This window comes from Hyperolius riggenbachi, chromosome 2 (genome assembly GCF_040937935.1).
Source record: "Hyperolius riggenbachi isolate aHypRig1 chromosome 2, aHypRig1.pri, whole genome shotgun sequence".
Taxonomy (NCBI): Eukaryota; Metazoa; Chordata; class Amphibia; order Anura; family Hyperoliidae; genus Hyperolius; species Hyperolius riggenbachi.
In genome coordinates, this window is record NC_090647.1 from 217,036,953 (window position 1) to 217,055,288 (window position 18,336).

At 43.1% G+C, this 18,336-nt stretch overlaps 1 protein-coding gene across 1 annotated transcript in view; it reads left to right on the plus strand.

Moving 5' to 3' along the window:
* The window catches only part of OCA2 (OCA2 melanosomal transmembrane protein), a 489,993-nt gene that overhangs the window by 255,607 nt on the left and 216,050 nt on the right, over window positions 1-18,336 (plus strand). The window contains exons 7-9 of the mRNA XM_068268142.1: window positions 9,930-10,087; window positions 13,650-13,732; window positions 17,807-17,960. Coding sequence (XP_068124243.1) covers window positions 9,930-10,087; window positions 13,650-13,732; window positions 17,807-17,960 — 395 coding nt within the window. The remainder of the gene's footprint in view (window positions 1-9,929; window positions 10,088-13,649; window positions 13,733-17,806; window positions 17,961-18,336) is intronic.

The following is an 18,336-nucleotide window of genomic DNA, read 5'->3' on the forward strand; positions in this document are numbered from 1 at the left end:
TGAGCTGAACACTCACAGCATATAAGGCAGCAGGAAAAATGCTGTACAAAAATACCGGTATTTCTTTCCTTTTTTTCTTTGCTAGATTAAAGTAATCTGTATAGACAGTTTCTAGAAGTATTGGCATATCTAATCCTGTCCCCCCCACCAAGTTCATAGTTGGTTAACATTTGCCACAATTAATAAAGGTGGAAAAAGCTAGATGGGTCGTCCTCTGATGGATCTATGCAAAATCTCTGGCAGGAGTATTTGGGGTCAGACAGCATACCGGAGGTGTTAGAGTGCAGATCTTAAGATCTAATAAAACATCTTCTGGGTTGACTGGTTTGGTTTTTAACCTGATCACATTAAAGCTGTAGTTTCTCTTTTATGTGAAGGAGGTGAGACTTTAAAATGGGTTTTTGAGTCCGTACCACATCAAGAATTAGATTGCATCACATTACTGCAATGGAAACTGAACACTTTTTTGTGAATGTCAATAGAAGCAGTTAATATAGGTTTTGTACTGCTGCAAGCCAATTTGGGCACAACATATCACCAGCATTTAAAATATCAGTAAGGCCCTGAGCCCACTAATGCAGTTGTACGCAGTTGTGTCCGCTTTTCAGCATCTGTAACATTGATGTGTTGCTGAAAAGCGGACACAACTGAACACAACTGCGTTAGTGTTAGGAAGGGCAGCAAGGAGATATGAGTGCCTGAGCCCACTAACTTCTTGTGCCTAATAATAACCTCTCCCCCTCCGCACATAACTGTAGCCTCCCACCTCTCCACACATAACAGTAACCTCCCCCCTTTCCACACATAATTTTTTTGTATAGCGCTTTTCTCCTGTCGGACTCAAAGCGCTTGCGAGGCAGCCACTAGTTAACACTCAGTTGGCAGTAGCAGTGTTAGGGAGTCTTGCCCAAAGAAGTCCTTACTGAATAGGTGCTGGCTTACTGAATAGGAAGATAACATAACACATAAAAGTAACCTTCCCCCTCTCCACACATAGCAGTAACCTTTCGCCTTCCTCTGGATCAACAGGGATATGTGAGGGAGCAGGCTGGTGTTGTACTTTATACTGGTTGAACTCGATGGACGTATGTCTTTTTTCAACCAAAATAACTATAACTATGTAACCTCCCCTTGCTCCACTCATAACAGTAACCTTCCCACCTCTCCACACATAACAGTAACCTCTCCCCTCTCTACACACAGGGCTGGATTTACCATAAGGCACTGTAGGCACATGCCTACAGGCGCCTGATAGAAAGGCAGCTCAATCCCTTCTCCAAGTGCCACTCTCCCTCCTTCCCTATGCAGAGTTCTTATGAGAGATTACTCATCCTGCTCTCGGCATCCCACTAACGAGATCTCCCTTTAGTCTAGATACCTAATACTTGGGGGCACCTCTAGCTACTTAGTTTTAGGTTGCCAGAAGTACCCTCAATTTTAAGGGGCACCCGTAGATACTTTTGACAGGCAAGGGAAGTAAGGGAGAAGCGACAGCTGGGACAGCCAGCACACTTGTGGTGCTGATTAGGGGTTTGTGAGTTTGTGGAGGGAGAAATCTAAGTTGCCTCTATATCTGTACCTATAGGCTCCTGTGAGGTAAATCTGGGCCTGTCTACACACATAACAGTAACCTCCCTCCTCTCGACACCTAGCAGTAGGGATGCTCATTTGTATTCAGCGGAATTAAAATTTCCGCATTTCTGATTGGAAATCCGTATTTCTGATTGGAAAACAGAAATCAGAATTCTGCAGAAATCCAACTTCCCGCAACTCTGTCATTTTAGCCCAATCACAGAACTTGGAAGTATTGGACCAATCGGAGAATGCAGAATTTTTCAGCAAAAAAATCATTTAGATCAATCACAAGCCTGATTTTCTGTTTTTCTGATTTCCAATTTTCTGATTTTTTTTTTGGGGGGGGGGGGGGGGTTTCAACTTTTGCATACTCCGAAGCAAAAAAAAAAGACTTATCGGAATTGGAAAATTGGAAAAATTGAAATTTCCTTGAAACTGGAAATAAGCATTTCCGACAATCCCTACCTACCTCCCCCTTCAAGACTAACCTCCCTCTGTCCCCTCTCCCCACCTACCTTCTAACACTAACCCTAACCTCCCCTCTCCTTGTCTACCACTTACCTCTCCCTCACCACATCTAAATGTAAGCTCCCCCCTTTCCACACCTAACAGTAACCTCCCCCTTCATGCTAAACACCAACCTCCCTCTTCCCCTCTCCCCGCCTACCTCCTAACACTAACCCTAACCTCCTCTCCCTCGTCACACCAAACTGTAACCTTCTCTCACTCCCCACCTAGTAGTAACCTTCCCCTTCTCCACACCTAACAGTTAACTCCCCTTCACACCTAAGACAAACCACCCTCTCCCCCTCTCCTCACCTACCTCCTAACTAACCCTAACCTCCCCTCTCCATGCCTAACACTTACCTCTACCTCGCCACACCTAACAGTAGCTCCCCCACCTCTCTACACCAAACAGTCACCTCTCCCCTCATGTTTAATGGTATCAGTTGAAAAGGGCGCCGGAGCCATTTGTGTAAAAAGGGCGCCTCCATAGACTTTAAATGTTGTTTTCTGCACATCTCAGCTACAAGGTGATGAAAAGGACACCCGAGTTTTTGATTCAGCTGCAAGAGGGTGCCCTTTTATAGCCGAGATTTTTGATTTTGCTACAAGAGATTGATTCGGCTACAAAAGGATGCACTTTTATGGCTGAGATTTTTGATTTGTCTACAAAAGGTTGCCTTTTCTAGCCAAGATTTTTTTCGGCCATAAAAGGGCATTGGGTATAGCCAAGATTTTTTTTCAATTATAAAAGGGTGCTGAATATAGCTGAGATTTGTTTAGGCCCTGCGGCTACAACATCGGTTATAACAGCAGGTGACTAAATTAGGTTATAGCAGCTAATTTGGTTATATCAGTTAATTTAGTTATATCAGTTCAAAATAACATGACATTAAATGCGGCAAATATTGAGCAACACCATGGGGAATTAAGACTAGGCACCACCGGGGGGGAGTTAGGATTAGGCATCACAAGCGGGGGGTTCTTAGAGTTAGTGATCAACAGGGGGGTCTTGGAGTTAGGCACCACTAGGGGAGAGTTCTGTGTGAGAGTAGGGAGATATTAAGTCATAGTAATCACCAGGGACTTCTTAGGGTTAGGAACCACCAGGGGGTGGGTTGTAGGGTCAGGCACCACCTGGGGGGGAGGGGGGGGTCTTAGGTTTAACCACTTGAGGACCCACCCTTTACCCCCCCTTAAGGACCAGCGCTGTTTCAGCTGATCTGTGCTGGGTGGGCTCTGCAGCCCCCAGCACAGATCAGCGTGCAGGCAGAGCGACCAGATCGCCCCCCTTTTTTCCCCACTAGGGGGATGATGTGCTGGGGGGGTCTGATCGCTCCTGCCTGCCGGGTGTTGCGGGGGGGGGGGCACCTCAAAGCCCCCCTCCGCGGCGAAATCCTCCCCCTCCCTCTCCTACCTGGCCCCCCCTGGAGATCCGGGCTGCACAGGACGCTATCCGTCCTGTGCAGCCAGTGACAGGCTGTCTTCTGTCACATGGCGGCGATCCCCGGCCGCTGATTGGCCGGGGATCGCCGATCTGCCTTACGGCGCTGCTGCGCAGCAGCGCCGTACAATGTAAACAAAGCGGATTATTTCCGCTTGTGTTTACATTTAGCCTGCGAGCCGCCATCGGCGGCCCGCAGGCTATTCACGAAGCCCCCCGCCGTGAATTGACAGGAAGCAGCCGCTCGCACGAGCGGCTGCTTCCTGATTAATCAGCCTGCAGCTAGCAATACTGCGTCGCTGGTCCTGCAGCTGCCACTTTGCCGACGCACGGTATAAGCGTGCGGTCGGCAAGTGGTTATGCACCACCAGGGTGGGTCTTGGGGTTAGGCACCACCCAGGGGGGTCTTAGGCACCACTGAGGGGTCTTAGGGTTAGGCACCACCAGGTAGGAGCTTAGGGTTAGGCACCACTGGGGGGGGGGGGGTCTTAGGGTTATGCACCACCAGGGGAGGGTTCTGTGTGAGAGTAGGGAGAAGTTAGGTGATAGTAATAATTTTTCTTGGCTATATCGCTTTTCTTGGCTATATCCACCGCCTATTATAGCCCAGAAAATTTTGGCTATAAGAACACCCTTTTATAGCCCAACAATTTTCGGCTTTAAGACCATTCTTTTTATAAACTAAAACTATCTTTTCGGCTCGACAGGCACCTTTTGTAGCCGATTTTTAGCATCTAGGCTACATCAGGTGCCTTTTGTAGCCGAATCCTGGCTTTTTTTTGTCTACAACAGGAGCCCTTTTTTCCAGGCACCCTTTTCAAATTTATGCCGCTTAACACCAAACTTGCTCTCTTCCTGCCTACCTCCTAACACTAACCTCCCCTCTCCATGCCTAATATTACCTCCCTTTCACCACACATAACCGTCCCATCTGCCATTTACATACCTAACACTAACCTCCCTACCTGCTTCCTTCATAGCTTTACACTTACCCTCAGGGCTTGGCTATAGACAAACCCTGTTCCTATCCCTTCACACTAATCTACCACTCCCATTGCTATGCGAGTTTAACTACAAACTAACCTCTTTGGCACACTATAGCCACAAATTTGCAATGCAGTCTAGTAAGGCTCTGAGTAGTGGCAGCAGGCACCACTGTGCCAAACCCACCTTATTTGTCTATTGTACCAGTCAGATTGTCTTTCTAAATGTATTAGCTACAACACTTAAGACTTACAGGCGGGGAAAATTACTTTCAAATATGTATTGCAATATCTGATATGAGTTCTCCTTTTAATACATTCTACTTCACATTTTCATTCATGTTGGCACTTGGCAGAGGGAGAATTGGCCAGGGAGGCAGTTAGCGGTACAAACAATGGGTTCGGTAGGGATTGGTGCTACTGCTGGTGAGTAGATCTACTGTGTGTATCGCTCGCAGGTTGGGTGCTGCCATACACACTCCTAATTATCAACTGAGGTTGTTGTTATTGGTAGCCTCAGCCGACTGAAGTCAGGCATGTTTACAGGACTTTACAGGGACTTGCCATAGCAGTTTTGAAAAGAATGAGTCCTATTTCCGCGAATAAATAGTCAACTGCTTTCAGTCTAATACACCGTTGTGTATCCAATTACGTTTTTTTTTAACTGTTTGTCTGATTAGATTAAATGTCTTTAATATATCTAAAGGGAAGACAAAGGCGTAGAAAATCTATTCAAAGAACCATTAGTGTATTCTGTGCAATCTTGTGCATAATAGTTATAGTAAACACAAAATTATGAATAAAAACATATATAATACTGGTGTCACAATAAACTATTTCTCACAGTAAAAGTAATGTCTAACTGCACATACAATCAGACCCACTTTTAAAGTGAATGGGAACTGCATTTAGAAAAAATGAAGCAAATACCTAAGGAGAGGGAAGGCTCTGGGTCGTATAGAGCCTTCCGTCTCCTCTCTCTGTGCTCTCTATCCTGTGCTGGCTCCCCCTCCATTTCAATCCCCCGCCGAAAGGTTATTTGGAAGTCTTGGGGAGCCGTGTCCTCCCGAAGACGTGCAGGTCCATACTGCACAGACGTGAGCGTGCAAGAGAGCGTACTTGTGCAGGCGCAGTACAGGGCCACCTTTCTTCAGGGCACTCGTGCTCCCTGAAGACTTCTGAAGCCTCCCTCGGCCGGATAACGCAATATTTGACTAATTTAGTCAAATACTGATTCCGGGCGAGCCAGCACTGGAACGAGGGGACCAGGAAAGGAGCGGGAAGGCTCTATAGGACCCAGAGCCTTCCCTCTCCTTGGGTAAGTATCTGTCTCATTTTTTTAAATGCGGTTCCCATTCACTTTAAGGAGTACATGAAAAATAGGCACCAGAGATGACCACCAGTAGAATATCGGTAAAAGTATAGATATTCTACTATTGGGCAGTGGTAATCCCAATAGTAAAGTATTAGTCATTTTGTTTGATCACTAAATCTATCCCTAGTCTCACACACGCCCTCAGTCTACTGATGCCTAACCCTAAACCCCTACCAATCCCTAACTTAGCCCCACCCTAAACAATCACCTACTGATGCCTAACCCTAACTGACCTTCCCCACCGATGCCTAAATCTAACCGACCATTACCTCCAAAGTCTACACTTGGCTGTCAAACCCCCCCCCCCCCAACAATGCATATTTAATAAAGATGTCCCAAACTGTTTGCCAGTGGACAGTTCCCAGCGAATTTTACTGTTCGCATTCATGGTGAACAGTGAACATTTGGCATGTTCGACCCGCCCCCTATACATCATTATGGAGCTAAACTTTTTGACCCATTTCCTAACAGCAGACACATGGCAGCCAATCGCCTAGCAACCCCTCCTGGACCCTCTATTCAAAAAACTGTTTTGGTGGCCATATTGGATTCATTCTCTGCTGGCTGCTGTTAGTAAGAGCAGGGTCAGACTTGCTGCAGATAGGTAGGGAAAGCATTAGCTAGGCCTTTGTTCTTGTTCCTCACCGAATACTTGCTGAAAACACTACAAATAGCCCTCTTGAAAGCTAGTACATCGGTCTCCTGTTTTTTATTTTGCGTGTGACACTAAACGCCCCACTTACACCCATAGCTGTGCACACTACTGCTGTTGCCAAATTAAGTTGCAGGCACAGTACCACTGCAGTGTTTTTTTTTCACTGTATTCTGATAGAACTATTGCATATCTCGGTTTGTGTGTGTGTGTATATATCACTCCACAGCCAACTGGCACCCACTCCGAGTTGTGCACAGTGCTATTTCTATTGATTTCTACATTAATAACAAGCACAGTACCACTCCAGTGCATTAATTTTCACTGTATTCTGATAGTACTATTGCATTTCTCTGTGTGACAATCCACAGAACGCTGACACCCATAGCTTTGCACAACTGTGTTTTGAATGTAGTGTGATTTCTGCCCTTTAGGGATTAAAACCCGACTGTGTCAACTACGTAAGTTTTGGGGGGACTTTTGTCATGCCTCCCCCTCTGGCATGGCACAGTCCAGGTGTTAGACCCCTTGAAGACCCATTGAAACAACTTTTCCATCACTTTTGTGGCCAGAAAGAGTCCCTGTAGGTATGTTTGAGAACACTTACAAACCCAAAATTTGATGTTCGGGCCATCTTTACTACATAATCCCTCCCACCATGTCTAACTGTCCCCACTGCAAACCCACCGATATACATATCAATACTAATTGCGGCTAATAGAGGAAATTTGGGCCTGTGGCGCACAATAAAATAGTGGCAGTGTGAAAGACAGCTATTTGGCCAGACTGAAATACTACAGTATACAGTACATGAGGCATTCATTAATGTAATCAGCATGATCATTATTTGCCATGCAAATCGGTGCATGGCAGTAGTACCGGGTTTTAGTACATTAAGCTAGTAATGTTAGTAACTATTCTAATGTAAAAGTAGAAAATTAGGTCGGCACCTCCATATAATAATAAAATGGCTTTTTCATAAAATATAGTTCTTTGTTTCATTATGTTAAAAATGGGTATGAAAAACAAGAGGCTGCATTTCGGCGACAATCTGCTGTTTCAGGAAGTCACGCCTATCCTCAGGCTGAACAACCCCTTAATGTATTACCACCCATCATACCACATTATATACAGACACCTCTCATAGGATCAGCCACTGTCGGAAGTGGATCACCACCCTCCCACACACACACTTTTATACTGCAGTCTAAAAGCACACTAATGCCAAAAAAGGATCCCTTGAATACCTTGTAATCTCCATTTTTTTCTTTTTACTATATAGTTCTTGAAGTATGAAGTCCATTGCTGCACTTGCCCTCATGCTGAGCTAAGAAATATTATAAGTATAATTCAGACTGCCATGTTGTTTGTTCTTACGTCCTTAACCTACACTGCAGTCCTTTTGTTGTGTATGTACAGAAAATCTACATGATGATATAATTTTAAAGTACAGACCCAATCCTTTAAGAAAAAAAGAAATATTTTCAAAAGCATTCTCCGGCGTTCTTGGCAAAGCAGAAGTTAAAGGCATATTTTAAGGTGAGATGATTATTCTAATCATCTATAATTCAGAAGGTCTTTCTTCCCTAGGTTTTTCTTTTCTGAATGCATTTATTGATGACTTTCATGCAAGCCTTAGAATGCCATGAACAATCGTCTGTAATCTAGTTTTCTTTACATGCCAAAGAACCGAGTCAATAGATCTGCTGGGTATCTTTATTTGATATTGTAAGCTGTGTAGCTGTGGTACAGAAACGCAGTAGCTTTAAATGGTTTCTTTTAATATTGGTACAAATGAAACTAGTATTGGCTATGGTAGGGATAACTTATTTTTAAATTATTGGAAATAAAGTTTAAATGTATTTTTTTGTACAAGATGTGACAGTTCACGCACAATATATACATCTCCATACATAAACAGTATTTCAGACAGCCGAATGCTTGCTGTATTGAGAGAGGTGAGGTTTAACATCTAATTTATGGATGTAAGTGTGAGTTGCCTTTAACCAGAGTTGAATGAAAAAAAAAAAATCTGAGTACAGTGATAAAGATTCGCTTGCTTTCTCCTTTTTTGGGGGTTTAATTTTTTTTTCTTTAACCAATATTTTTTTTCCAGCTTTGCATCACCAGGATGTTGTGTATTGTACCAGACTTTTCATCACTTAAGACAAGTGTTATAATTTCAGTATAAGAAATGCCAAGTAAAAGCATGGCATGCTTTGGAGACATGTAGTGCTTGGTGTGGGAGGATATTGTATTGAAGGCATAACAAATATCTTTTTTCCAGAAATAGCTTGACTGGTTTTATCAAATATTTCTATGTAGGTACTGTAGATGGAGTTACACAGTTGGACACAGAACAAAGTGATTGTGGTGTAGCCAGTGAGAGGGGGGACAGCCTAGTGTCCCAAGGTGTGACAAAGTTCAAAACAGAAGGTATGGGCAGGCACAGAGAAGGATTGCATTTGCAGGATAGTGCACAGATGTAGGCATACTGTGAACTTGTCAACACTCCTCGTGTGCTCAAACTGTGCAGTACAGTGTGCTGAGCAAATCACACAAGATCCCAGGAATGCTTGGCACTATTTGGAGTGTTTATTGCCACAATCTGTGAAAAACTGACATCCAATCTCAAACATTCAAGTAGTAAAAGCATGATACTTATCACATCTGGCAGTGTAGGGGTGTCTGAGTGTCAGTGTGCGCCATCGGATGCGCGGCCTTACGACCGTTTCGCTTTTAACTGGCTTTCTATGAGGCTCTAATGTGCACACTAGATGTGCACATTAAAGCCTCAGAGGAAGCTTGTTAAGTTGTCAGGCCATGCACCTGATGGCTCCCACTGCTACCCAGACACCCCTTCACTGCCAGATGTGATAAGTATCATCCTTTTACTACTTGAATGTTTAAGATTGGATGTCAGTTTTTCACAGATTGTGGCAATAAACACTTCAAATAGTGCCAAACATTCCTGGAATCTTGTTTGATTTGCTCAGCACATGAAAGCAAATTTCTGGGCTGTCCTGCTGATCCTCTGCCACTAATACTCCTAGTCATAGACCCTTAACATGCAGATCAGATTTTTTTTTTCAATTGGAGTGGCATTATTTTTGTTTTAGGTTGATGATGCAGACTCTACTGATTCACTTGTATGATTTTGTAAAAAAAAAGTGACTTCTCCCTAGTAAGGATGGTGTAAATGATATGCTAATAATTCTGAGTTTATGCAAAGGTAATTCTATTATGCAAATGTATGCAGCATGGAAATTTACAAGTCAAATAAGGCAGCTGTTCATCCTGCACTTAAGACTTATTTTAAATAATATTCAGTACATTATGCAACTGGTGATTCATATCCAATCTTGCTACATAAAACCTTAACTTTAATTTTACAAGCTGTGAACCTCACTGATTTTCGAGATGCAGCTCTTTTAAAGCTGGAAGTTGATGGACCTCTTGCAGGAGACTTGATTGATCCAAGGAATGAAGAATTTATTCTCATACAAATTGTACAAATGGATGATCCAAGTTCAAGGAGGCGCCGTCCAACACAGGTGTGGTCTTATTCAGAAACGTACATATTTTGGTAGATTACATTTCTATCCTGCCTGCTCCTCCATAATTAGGTGAACCAAGGGTTCCTTCACTCTGCAGGAATAGAAAATAGGAAAGGTTAGAAGAACACAGCACCTCCTCTCTGTAAATAGTGCTACTGTATGTAAAAACAACAAACATTTGTAAAGTGCTTTTCTTAAATAGGAATAAAAGCTTTCAAGCATGGCTCAGACCAGTAATTAGTTGATTGGTACATTTTAGTACAGAGGAAGAATTCTACAAGTCCGCAAATGCCAGGCTTACCAGGTGGCTTTTCAATCTGGATTTGAATAACTCCAGGGATGGGGGATGTTTTTACTGGGTGTGGTAGGGAATTCAGAAAGGTAGGGGCAGCATAACAGAAAGCTCTGGCTTCAAAAGTTTTGAGGTGCACTCTGCGAGTGACCAAGTTTATGGCTCCTGCTGATCTGATGTTGTTGTTGGTGTGGTGCATTTTCATGAAGTCCTTCATGTATCCAGGGCCCAAATGGTGTAGGGATTTGAATGTCAACAGTCCAGTCTTGAAGATGATATGATACAGATAAGATGTTGGCATTTAGAAAAAAAAAATCTTCCACACAAATTCCCTTTCTGTCATCTGACTAGCAACAGGATTCTTCCATCCAAGAAGGGCAAAGATCCAGCACTTTTTCAAGGTTTGCTTTTTTGTTAAGATACAAACCAAGGGATAGCAAAATAAAAATATGCCCTAGATCTTCCAGACCAACAGAGAAAGAAGTGAGAGGTGACTGCCTAAATATCTTCATAAAGGTGGCCACACACGATACAATAAAATGATCTGATTTTACAGTAATTCGATAAACGATCGTATCTCTCGAAAAAAATAAAGCTTTTTTTTCATTCGACTGAAAAACCAGATCGGATTTCCATTTTTTTCCGATTTAAATCGATCCGAAATGCCAGATATTTCTCTTCTACCAAAGATAGCATGGTGTGTGTTGGATTGTTAATTTATTAATATACACACCCCGGGAATTTTCTGAGTTTCCAATCATTTTTATCATAATTGAGGAAAAATTGAACATAGGTGTGTAGTACATTGGTCATATTTTTGAAATGTTACAATCAGTCAGAAAAATTGATTGCAATTCTTAAATTGAACAGATATTTAAAAAATTGTATGGCGTGTGGCCACCTTTAGAGAGTTCCAAATTTGTTTTTTGACAAAAGTAACATTTTCAAGTGGAAAATTATTTTGCAAAAATAAAAGTATATGTAACACGCGCTGGATAATCCCCCAAAAGGTTCGTTTATTGTAAATAATCTTAAAAACACTCCACAATGAACATGAATCCCCAGCAACACCTCACGAAACAATCACTCCTTCACAGCTGCACACACTCAGAAGGGCCCTTCTACAAAATTAAAACTGACTGTGAAATCTGGCAATACAAAAATATAAAAAAGGTATATCTCACTTGCAGGAATGTCTCTTTTAGCCGTACTAGCAATAATAGTAATAGATACTTTTACAAAAATAGGTTCCTATCCAGCAACTATATGAACATACGTGCTCCAATTGGAAAACGGTGATGTGCAAAACCGTTCCTTGCAAAAAGTTAGTTACATGCACAGCGTCTTCAAAATTGTTGGTGCTTAAGCAGAATGTATAAAACTCACGTATTCCTGCATATGTGCATCTGCACAAGTCACAAATAAGGATAGTCCTCCTCCGTTCTCCTCACACCTCGTAAGGGAAATCCAGATTACTGCTCCAAACCAGCGGGCTCGTACAGGGCACGTCACTTCCGCCCGTCAGATCTAGCGGGTTGCTCTCCGTACTTCCGCCCAGCTGGGCTACACTGGGTTTAGCTGCAAGCGGTGACGTCACCTCAAGAACTTTGAACTTCTCATACGGGCAGCAGCTGCGCGCTTAAACTGCAAGCCCAGTCCAGATCTTGTAATTGCGTTGCCCACCAATAGCAATATCTCTCCACCTCGACGCGTTTCGGCCACTAAACGATGGCCTTCATCAGGAGGGTTTAAGCTTCAATTTGCAAAAATAGTTTGACATTGCACATAATTCATGGAAATGGTTATTTCCATGAATATATTATGTGTGCCCCATGAGCTTCAATGCACATCACAAGGCAGCAACTTTTGCAAATATGCAATAAACTGCTTTGTCAAAAACACATTTTTGCAAAAACACAACAGTGAAAACATTTGCTCATTGTTAGAATAAATCTTAGTATTCCAGATAAATTGTATCTTTAATGACATTTAATGACATTTCCAACACTATGGCCCATATTTAATTCACTTTTTCTCCTGAGTTTTCTCCTAGGTGATATTTTCAAACTTGTCAATAAAATGACTTTTAAGCCACCAGCGAGTCAGGAAATACTCCAAATAAATTTGACAGCATGTTCTCACCTACTTTTTGGTACTTTTTCAAATACAAAGTGCTGAAAATTAAGTAGAAGTTGAAAAATTATATCCTAGGAGACCACTCAAGAGAAAAAGTGAATTGCATGTGGGCCAGTCTCCTGAAAAAACAGTCTGACTTACCTGTGTAAGAACTAGCATGCAGCTTGTAAGTATTCTTTTCAGTTTGATGCTGACAAAACCATGAGGCCACTGTCCTTTAGGCTACTTACACACCAAGACGTTGCGTTTTAGGGGACGTTATGGTCGCATAACGTGCCCCCAACGCAACGTATGGTGGTGTTGAAGTTGGACGTCAGATTGAGCTGCGTTATGCAGCTCTCAAAGCAGCCGCTCCAGGTTAGTGATAGGAAGTCCGGATCTTTTTAAGGATTCTGATCATTTGAATCGGATCATTGAAAAGATCCGGATCTTTGAAAACAAATCATTTGAATCATTTTACTAGAGAAGCAGACTGGGTGACATGACTAGCAGGACAGGACTTTCCCTGCACTGTACATTCTGTATGTTCCTGTTTCTTCCAGACAGACATCCACTGTGAACCGAATCTTTCATTGTGGTGGTCCAGATGATTCGACTCACAAAACAGATCCGGATCAAATGAACGATTCGTTCATGATCCGGACAACACTACAGTCCCACCACGAGTCTCTGCAGTGCAGTGAATATTAATGAGCCATGTGGCTGGCTGCGGAGGAGGAGGGGAGACCTCCTCCTCCAACATTACTGAGCATGTGCAAGCAGTCTAACGCTGCTTAGCCAAGTAGAACGTACAGCCTGCTGCACTTTGTTTAAACGTGCTGCGTTACTATCTAACGCAACGTGTGCACTGTGAACAGCTCAATTGACTTTAACGTCCCACTGTGAAACCAGCCTTAGCTTGGCAGCTAGAGGATCATCATCCATAAGGCAACTTTGGCAGGTGCCTGGGCAATATTTGTGGGTTTCTGGGGCCCAACTGCCCTCTCCCATCTCAGATTACCAAAATAGCCGTAAAGAGGAGCCAACGTTTCTATCCTGCCTAAAACCTCATGTAATCTTAATCCATCTCTGCTGTAAACAACAGAAATTGCTTAAAAATGGACTAATCCATGACTATTATTGATTTTTCAGGTCATTTACAACTGGACTCTACCTTTAAATTCAAGAAGAAAAGATCATATTGTAAAAGAAAGAACATTTGAAATTCTTAACAGGTCAGATCATCATTTTAGTCTTGTGAAAATGATTTATAATGTAAAGATGAATTTTTGTCTTCAAACACAGTGAGTTTGACATACTTAAAGCATTTCCTCTTTTTTATGAGACAAAGTGGAGCTCTGTACACCTTCGTAAAAAAGACAGCCTCCTGGTCTTGGATGTTGTATCTAGCTGTGAGGCTCAAACTGATGGCTACAAAGTCCAAGGAGGGGGCCTTCCAGTTTGAATCAGTGGTTAATGGATTTCTATGCATCTTAAAGTGCAATGAATGTATACTTTAGAACTGTGGCTTTCTTTTGTCTCTTTTTTTTAGAATTCTGTAACACCCGTATTTGCTTCTGTGTTGCCGTTTCTGTGCTAGAATAGGAAAACTGTGCTTGCTTTAGCAGCAAGCTCAAACTTAATTTAAATGAATTATATGAAGGATATAATCAATTATCAAGGGGTGAGCAGCACAAACTAACTTTTAATGCAATTTTTTTGCAAAGTATGCACGCAGCAGTGGAGACCCCAATTCCCACAAGAAATATATATAACATACAGAGGGGCTGCAGCACACAACAGGAAAACTGTGACAGGGGCTCTTGGTTACGCTTTAACGCTCTTAAGCTCACCAACTGCGCCAAAGTGTCCCCGATCTGGTGAGTCCTACTCTAACCATGCAATGCTAGTTTTATCAGCAGTCTAGTGGGAACTAATCCAAAAACCCAAGAGTCAACTAAATGGGAGAAAAGGAAATTAAAAACACCTCACCTTCCACTAGCTACCAAACGAACTATCTGGACATGTGCAATGCACTCATTTATATGCCTAACTGTGCTAGAGGTGGGCGTGGTTATGCAGGCTCACAAGGGGAAACTTATAATCAATTATCAAGGGGTGAGCAGCACAAACCAACTTTTAATGCAATTTTTTTGCAAAGTATGCACGCAGCAGTGGAGACCCCAATTCCCACAAGAAATATATATAACATACAGAGGGGCTGCAGCACACAACAGGAAAAACAGTGACAGGGGCTCTTGGTTACGCTTTAACGCGCTTAAGCTCACCAACTGCGCCAAAGTGTCCCGATCTGGTGAATTTTCCCCTTGTGAGCCTGCATAACCACGCCCACCTCTAGCACAGTTAAGCATATAAATGAGTGCATTGCACTTGTCCAGAGAATTCGTTTGGTAGCTAGTGGAAGGTGAGGTGTTTTTCTAATTTTCTTTTCTCCCATTTAGTTGACTCTTGGGTTTTTGGATTAGTTCCCACTAGACTGCTGATAAAAACTAGCATTGTATGGTTAGAGTAGGACTCACCAGTACGGGGACACTTTGGCGCAGTTGGTGAGCTTAAGTGCGTACCTTTTGTATGCAGAAATCTATTCACAGTATTGACAGAAGACCAACTACTACTTAACTACTGCATTAACTCTGCACATGTATTACTAGCACTTTACCAAAGCCGGGCATAATGTTACAATCAAACTAGACTGCTCAAACATGGGGTGCATTTGCCCAGGACAAGAGATTAGTGAAACAGGCCAACTTATTAGTTGGCATGTTTCACTAATCTCTTGTCCTAGGCAAATGCACCCCATGTTTGAGCAGTCTAGTCTGAGCAGCAATAATACTCTGGTGATGATTCTCTTCCCTTGTTGTCTAATGCATGTAAACCCACATCTACCAAAAAGCTTTCAGAGGTAGAAGTTGGCTATACAAAAACAACCAGGTCAGAGGTTCAGGGAATATGCAGGCTGGCATATTTATTTCCCTTTAAATACGGTGACCATACGTCCCGCTATACCCGGGACGTGTCCTGCTTTCGGGGGGCGCTGTCCCAGGCTGCATGAGGTCCCGGGAAACGTCCCGCTTTTAGCAGCGGGACGTCCCGGCCTCGGGACTCTGGCCACCGTACAATGAACTAGCCGCAGCGTCTCCTAGACGCTGCGCTAGTTCATTCCCCGCAGCCCCGCTCCAGCCTGCATTGTCCTCCTCCGACAGGCAGAGCAGGGCTACGGAAAGATGGCATCCGGAGGCGGAGCCCTGTACTGGAGACTATTTGAGTCTCCTGTACAGGGCTCCGCCTCCGGACTCCTTCTTGCCATAGCCCTGCTCTGCCTGTGTGCCTGTGAGCCCGGGGAGCTGCGCACACACACGAGGCCGGCCGGCCGGCTGGCTGACTGACTTATGTCAGGTAAGTAAATGCTTTTTTTTTTCCAGGTGACACGTTTGCCCCCATTGCGTTTATTTTGTGCTGACATGTTTGCCCCCATTGCGTACATTTTGTGCTGACATGTTTGCCCCCATTGCGTTCATTTTGTATTGATATGTTTGCCTGCAGTGTGTTTATTTTGTACTGACATGTTTGCCCCCATTGCGTTTATTTTGTACTGACCTGTTTGCCCCCATTGCGTTTATTTTGTGCTGAAATATTGCCCGCAATGCGTTTATTTTGTGCTGAAATGTTGAAATGCTGAAATGTTAGCTCCGCCCATAGAATGTTATGCCCACGCCCATTTTTTGGCGCGGCAGGCACCACATTTTTCACCGCCCCCCCCCCCGACCCTGTCCCAGGTTGAGCCTACAAAAATCTGGTCACTCTACTTTAAACAATGCACATTGCCTGGCTGTCCTGCTGATCCTCTGTTCCCTAATACCTTTATCCATAGACTCTGTGCAAGCATGCAGATCAGATGTTTTACTCACGTTTAACTGGATTTACTGCATGCTTGTTTCAGGTGAGTTATTCAGACATTACTGATCAGGAAGATCAGCAGGACTGATCTTTCATGTGTCTTTCTCCTTGGGTTTCTTTTTAAAAACTAAGGACACTTTTGACCAAGGGCTAAACAGCCAGATGGAATCATGCAGTCAGTAGTAACGCCACTGACTTGTAAGTCAGTTTGTGAGTTGTTCAGTCCTGGCCCTAGCCCATAATTTAGATGCAGCACTGTTTCCAGGCTATAAAGCTCCCAGGGCGAGGGTCTGTAAACTGTACTGACCACCTTTTGGGGAGTAAGAGAGCTGACCCACCCCTATAGGGAGCCAGTGAGCCCCCCCCCCCTGTTGGTAGTCAGAGAAGACCCCGTTTAGGTAGTCAGAGAGCTGCCACCCATATTGGCAGCCAGAAAGACCCCCATTAGGTAGCCAGAGAGCTGCCCCCATAGGGAGCCAGATAGCCCCCCTCCGCAGGGGACTAGAGAGACCCCCCACGTTGGTAGCCAGAGAACCCCCTTGTTTAGTAGCAGCGGAGGGATGTATGCAGCTGGAGCGATAAATTCACTCATTGTCTTGCATACAAATGTGCTGTATTTGACTTCCTGGTTCTTGGTCCTGTCTGATGGTAACACCCCCTGTGATGTAGGGGACACTGTTACCATTAGACGGGACCCAGAACCTGGAAGTCAAATATGGCACATGCGGATCCTGCTGCATGCGCCCCCCACCGCTGCACCATGAGCCATGCCCTGCCGCCCCTAAATACGGGCCTGTTTAGTTGTATCATAATATATTTACATTAGTACTAAGTACAATACAGCTTCAAAGGACAGCTTACATTGAACTGTGAGCAGAAGAAAAAAAATCAATTACACAGCGACATCTGTGGGGAAAAAGAGGAGAGGAGAACACTACTCAGGATCAGGAACAGCTGACTTTCTGATGGGAAAACATTGCATGCATATTAGTTAATTTTCGCCATAGTGTCCCTTTAATTACACATAACATTCTTTCTGAATGTTACTTTAAGTGTTAAAAATACTATAACATATTCTTTCATTTTTTATATTTTTTGTCCATTCTATAAATCTTCATTTGCCAGTATGTATAATGCAATATGTTTTTCCAATAGTCTATTCTTATCAATTTGCAAGCTTCCAGCAGATTTTATGTTTGTTACCTACCTTTATTTCTTTGATTAATAAGACTTTTCAGCTGTGTTTTAACTTATAAATTAATCACTTAGTCACCAAGCAAACCAAGAATATTTAATTCCTTCTTTAGTAATTGACCTTTCTGAAACTGTAAATGACAATTGAATGCACTGTCAAATCAACTTTGTGTGTGTTTTTTTTCTTTTGTTTTTAGTGATACAATCTCGATAAATATTCAAGCCTTTCTGCAAGACACTCAGCTTGTCCCACTGTCTCTGTCTCATCAATATCTCAGTGCCAGCATTGAGACTCAAGTAACTATTGCAGCCGTTATCTTAGCAGGAGTCTATGCGCTAATTATATTTGAGGTAAGACTTAGAATGTCAAAAATAATTTCAGCCTTCTTTGTTTTTGAATTATGGTAGCTCTTTCTACTTTGAGGTGACATGGCCACATCTGATTGGCTTACCTATAAGCTGCAGCTGAATGGGAGAAATAGCAAGTTGTGTTGTAGTTTCAAGCGCATAAGGGTTATGGAAAAAGTATTCAGTACAGGCTTTGCTTCTGATTGCTATTAGATTTTTCCTTATTCCCATCTAGGGATGGTTTTGTGCATGGGCTTAACTATAAATTGTGGGCCTCCCCAGCACAAAGTTCATATGGCTCCCTAATACCCTTTCTGCCTTATTACCTCTAAGCCTAGGGGCCCACCTTTCAATTGCAAAGGTCTTAAAACAAGTGTGG